The 5,455-nt window shown below is 37.8% G+C and overlaps 1 protein-coding gene across 1 annotated transcript in view; it reads left to right on the forward strand.

Annotated features, from left to right (window-relative positions):
- Positions 1 to 5,161, forward strand: part of LOC109826422 — a 7,180-nt gene extending 2,019 nt beyond the window's left edge. The window contains exons 3-6 of the mRNA XM_020393455.1: positions 4 to 1,181; positions 1,263 to 1,335; positions 4,039 to 4,169; positions 4,668 to 5,161. Of these exons, the coding sequence (XP_020249044.1) occupies positions 4 to 1,181; positions 1,263 to 1,335; positions 4,039 to 4,169; positions 4,668 to 4,963 (1,678 nt within the window). The 3' untranslated portion in view covers positions 4,964 to 5,161. The remainder of the gene's footprint in view (positions 1 to 3; positions 1,182 to 1,262; positions 1,336 to 4,038; positions 4,170 to 4,667) is intronic.

The following is a 5,455-nucleotide window of genomic DNA, read 5'->3' on the forward strand; positions in this document are numbered from 1 at the left end:
AAGACACCAGCTACGCATAGAAAAAGAGAGAAATGTGGGTGGGGTCTGGTCGGTTGATGAATCTGGCCAGTTTATTAGGACAGCAGGTAGCTCACACCAGGTTCATTCTGATGGACTTAGCCAGCTAGATTTTGTCCAACCTGCGCAGAGACTTTCATCCTTTGAGTTTGAGCAACCAAGTCAGCTTGAAAGGAACTCCATGTTTCATGAGCGAAGAGGGAATTTTGAAACAAGCTCACAACCCTTTGAGAGGACAGGTTCTATATCTGCTGGTATGCATGGGTCAAATGTTGACATAGCAAATGCCTTAGCACGTCTTCAGGCACTAGATGTGCAGGACCCTCATGGTCAGATGCATCCATCTGTTCAGAGAGGACAATTCGCTTCTGAAAGTACTCAGCATTGTGCTCCTAACCAATTTGCAGGTTCTCACTTAGATGTTGTGGAAAGTCACTGGCCTGAGCACAACAGGCAGCTGTCCAATGGTTTCATAGAATCTCACTTAAACCAGTTGCATCTTGAAGCTGAGAAGCAGAAGAGGAACATGAAAGCAAATCTATCTGGGAGGGACCCAAATTCACGGGCAACTCTTGTGGCAACTGATGAAATCTCGAATCGAGGATTAGCTGACCTCTTCCATCATAATATGATCCTCCAATCCTCACAGTCACTAGAATTAGGTGATCCTGCTTCAACATCTTATGAGAACAGAGATGCCTCTTGGCCCTTTTCTCGGGCTGCCTCAGACCATTCGTTTAATTTTAGTGCAGATAAATTTGGTTTAGCCAATTCCTTTAGAGACACTTCTTTATATAATCAAGGACAAGGACAGCAGGACCACTTTAATGCAAACTTAGAAAGATGTGAAAGCGCTGGAAGATTAGGTTCTCGTTCTAGCTCTGCAGTAGTTCTGGAGAGCAATCAACTTCTTTCAGATGTGGATGAAATTGGAAAGAAATATTTTGTCGATTCACTAGGTGGTGATACATCTTCTGATAGAGTACTCCCTTCAGATGTAATGGAGGGGAAGACAGTGAAGAAGCGAGGTTCTAAAGTTAAGTTGAGTAGGTCAGTCCTGGACGTCACGGAAAGTGGTATTGAGCAGACTGCAAATTCTGTTATAGATAATGGAGATCTGGAATTTAATGCACCCACTAGGCATGCTTCATTTGGCAGCAGCAGTAAGTTGACTGAATGCTTGCGTTCTAGTATAACTTTATGCAAAGATATTCATATGATTTTAAGCTTTTGGAGTTGTACAGGTGGAGGTTCAACTTTCTACAATCATGCAACTGGAGTTGATAATGCTTATAGCGCAGATCTGTCTAACCATAAGTAAGTATTGATTGCTTACAGTGTTAGTGGACATGAATCTAGATTGCTAAACCATAGAGTCAGTAACCAATAATGAAGCATCACTTCCTAATGTCATGAAAACTTATGAATGTTCATTCTTCTATTATCTTTATATAATATCTTTTATCTGGTTATTGGATCATCCTCGTGATCTTCGTCAGTGATCATCATCATTATCATCATCAAGAACAGTTTTTCCAACCACCAACTTGGTTGGCTCCTGAAGGAAGCTCTTTTAGGCAAAAGCCCACCAGGAATTTATGTTTTTTGTTTAATAATTTGTTTACCTTCATTCTTTAGTCTTCTACTTAGAATTATTCTTAGCTTCAATTGGAAGTTTCTTTGGCTACTTTAAATTCATGTTCATGTTAATTGTCTTATTTTTCTGAATGATCAAAAGAATAATTTATTTTGCATTGTTACGTTGCTTGTGTTATATTGAAGTCAATGGTCATACTGCCTTGCTTGCACCTATCATACCGCCTTGCTTGCACCTTTTAGGAGACTGTTCTAAAAACATAATTGAATAAGTTTTATTTAATAATAGTTTCCCACTATCAGTGTGCATTAGTTATTGCACATCTTAGAGGACAATAAACCACTGATATGGGGCGATACCTGTTTTCACGTGATTGTTTTTTGGATCTGAATGGTCCAAAGAATGGCATCATTCTTTTTTGCTATTTTTTTGGTTTGAAGTCATTGTTCGCACTTTTTGTACCCAGTGGTTAGGATGTATAGTGCAGGCAGTTATTCCATATTTTCTCGGAACGAATAGAAATGGTTCATCGTGAAATATCTGTATTCTTGTGGTATTGCCATTTTGTTGGTCTTACTGAACCACACTGGCATATTATTTTAGTAGATTTTCTTCTTGCACAGTTACCTTGCAACAAAGCTGCACTGTTACATGGCTTGTCTTTTCAGATAACTCAATTTGCATGAAATAACAGATTTCCCTTGATTTTTGTCGAATGGCAAAGCAATGATCCATCATAGCAACCAGGAGTTCTGAAGCAGTCAACCCTAACATTTTTCATATCCTTTATCTTCAATCAAAACTTCTTCTTGTTCTGTTTGACAAATAATGCAATGTGTATAACCATTTAACTTGACATTGCTTGCTAGTTTCGAACTCAGCATTTTCTCATGTCCCCTCACGCCCTTTCCAGAATTAAGATTTAGATTTTTAATAATCCTTCGTTTTAGCACCACTGGCTACAATAGAGTTACTGTCCCTCCCAATCTGTATTTGTGCTTCTTTTATAGACGTATTTTGGAGTGAGGAGTATTCATATTGTTTCCTTTTGATCAGGGTAATGAATGAAGGTACTAAAAAAGCAACTGCAAAGAATAGACTATTTCATGTATTATGTTTTATTTTCTAAGAGAGATTTAATGTCTCCAGTATACTTGTGTTGGTTTAGGAAAGCAGTGGATCTTGTTCATAGTTGACCATATTTGCTTAAAGTGTTTGTTCCTTTTTGCCTAAAAATATCTTGTTGAGGGCATGCTATGAATTGGTGTTGAGCATGTTCATATCTTTATAGTACCCAGAACATGTACCCTGCAGTGCTTTGTAGATTAAACCAGCCTGTTTCTTATACTTATGTTATATTATATCTTTTTCCCCTTTAGGCATTTTCTGTTATCATACAGCAATATAATTTGATATTAAGACATGAGTTTTCTGTTATATTTGCAAATAATAGTTAGACTTGTGAGACAGTTAGAGATGGAAAAATATTTCTGATGCAAATAGCTTATTAAAATATTTGGTGCCCCTAACATTTTTATTTTATTATTGAATTGAACAGCATGTTGTTTGTACCTCATGTTTATCTTTATTACAACTTAATTTAGCTTGTTAAGCATAAGACAGGAGCTCAAAATTGTCAACTATGGGTTCGAAAATTAATAAATAAGTTGTTATGAAGTTGTAGGGAGGTCTTGACTTTCATTTAGGGTGTAGTATGTAAAAGCCTGATGTGAAGATCGTTGATGACGCTTTTGGATGGTCAAAACAACTACATGCCCCCTTGATCGGTTCGTGCTGCTGCCTGCTTCCCTTTTTTTGATTTAGACAACTGGAGATGCATTGGTTAGTCAAATTTAAGGTATCTGCCACAGGGATTTGGTAGACAGCTGAGATCCAGTGGTCTGTATTGCATCTTTTGGGACGTTAGCGCTCATCTATAGTTGTGTAAACTAGTTCAATGTTCAATAATACTGTATCCAAGCCAGGAGTCTTCTGCTTGACGTTTCTCGGGAGCTTTTTCCCCTTTTCCTGAAGTTCTTATAGCATGTAGGAGAAAGCGGCAAACAGGCAAATCTGAAAATTCGATAATTAGCAGACAATGAAATATGTAAAACTAGCATCATCAAACTGCCTGTGGTAGGCAAAGTGCAAAAATTAGTAGGCAAGAAAAGATAAGGACTAGCGTCATGTAGTACTGTTTATGCATAACTTTTTTATTTTTTTAAAGATCAACTATTTGAACTTTTTTATTTTTAACATCAAATATTTTAACATGCAATCGGATTGCTGTGTTAACCTCACAATAAAACTCATTCACATGATACATTGTAGATTTGCTTTTCTTCTCGTCTTATTTGCTTCTCCATTTGAGGTATTTGTTGAAATTGTTCTTTTTAAAATAAGTTTCTTATGGTTTTATATAGGGTGCCTGGGATTCTTTCAAGGGGGACAGCTGCTATCTCTTTAAAGGTATCGTCTCAGGTGTCAGGAGGGGAGCATGACTCTGTTCCATCTATCAGAGGGAAAAACACATCTTCTTTTGTATCTTCTGAAGGTATACAATTCTTATTCACTAAACCTGTGTGGTTTTGATGTACATATTCTTTGGTAAATATCACAAAACCCCAAAAACTTTGGGGTGTTTGCCATGAAAACCCGGTGATTTTTTGCGTGTCGTCGGAAAACTTGTACGGTTTCTTTGGGGTGGGGGGCATGTTGGGTTAGTGGAATAAACAAAGGTGTACTTTTCTTACTAACTGAACACCTGCAGCTTTGCCGTAGATGTTAGGTTAATTTCACAAAGCACCACAATACTTTGGGTGTTCCCTGCAAAAACCCCTTGAACTATCTGATTCCACTGAACCCCTTTGAACTCTGGGGTTCGGTGCGAAACTTCATGTTGGTTTTGTGGAGTAAGCAACGTTGGGGGGTCTTGTGGGAGATGCCTTAATTTCTTTTTATTTTTCCCCTTTTTGTTTGGTGGGTTGTGGAAATTACCCATATTCTTCTGTATTGAAATTGTGGGCCTAATTATTATTTTTTTCGTTTTCAGAAGTAAGGAGAGAACCTGCAGAAAATTCTCCAGAGGTGACTCCTTCAAGCAAGGAGATAAGATTACACCGAACATCCTCAATCACTGATGGCCCTGAAGCGTCATCGTTCATCGACATGCTGAAGAGCACCAAGAAAATGGCTCCTACTGAGCCTGAAGAGCCTCATGATGCTTCTAAGGCAAGCAGCATTAAGAAGAAAGGGAAAAAAGGAAGGCAAATTGATCCTTCTCTCCTCGGCTTCAAAATACATAGCAATCGAATCCTGATGGGAGAGATCCAGCGCCCAGATGAATGATAGATTGCTCTTTGTATATGTTTTTCTTGTAAAGTTTTTAGCCTGTAGCATTTTAGTTTTTGAGGAGTTCGTTTTCATATCGGCTGTGAAACTGTAAAGATGCATGAGTTCCGTTTTGGATTTAAATAGCCTTTAAAGAGAAGTTTTTGTACAGAAAAAAGGGTTCAATCAATACAAGCAAGTATTTTACGGAGGTTTCTTTTCGTTGTTTATGTCTGAAACATCTTGGTTGTTATTCCATCGTTTAGTGTCTAGGTTTGAGGTTGTATTTAAGTGACGATGTTGATCGCCTACCAGTTTAGTAGGCATTTATTGCTGAAGCTTCTAAGTTTTTCTTCCATCATTTATTGTTTGGGTTTGAGGATATATTTAAGTGATGGTGTTGATTGAATACCGTTTTAGTGGGCATTTTTGGCCAGTAAAAGTGGGTCAAACTTGGTTCATTTTTTTCCCAAACAAAAAAGTATACAGAGTGAGCTAGCTTTAGTCCTA

The sequence above is a fragment of the Asparagus officinalis genome, chromosome 10 (assembly GCF_001876935.1).
Source record: "Asparagus officinalis chromosome 10, Aspof.V1, whole genome shotgun sequence".
Taxonomy (NCBI): domain Eukaryota; kingdom Viridiplantae; phylum Streptophyta; class Magnoliopsida; order Asparagales; family Asparagaceae; genus Asparagus; species Asparagus officinalis.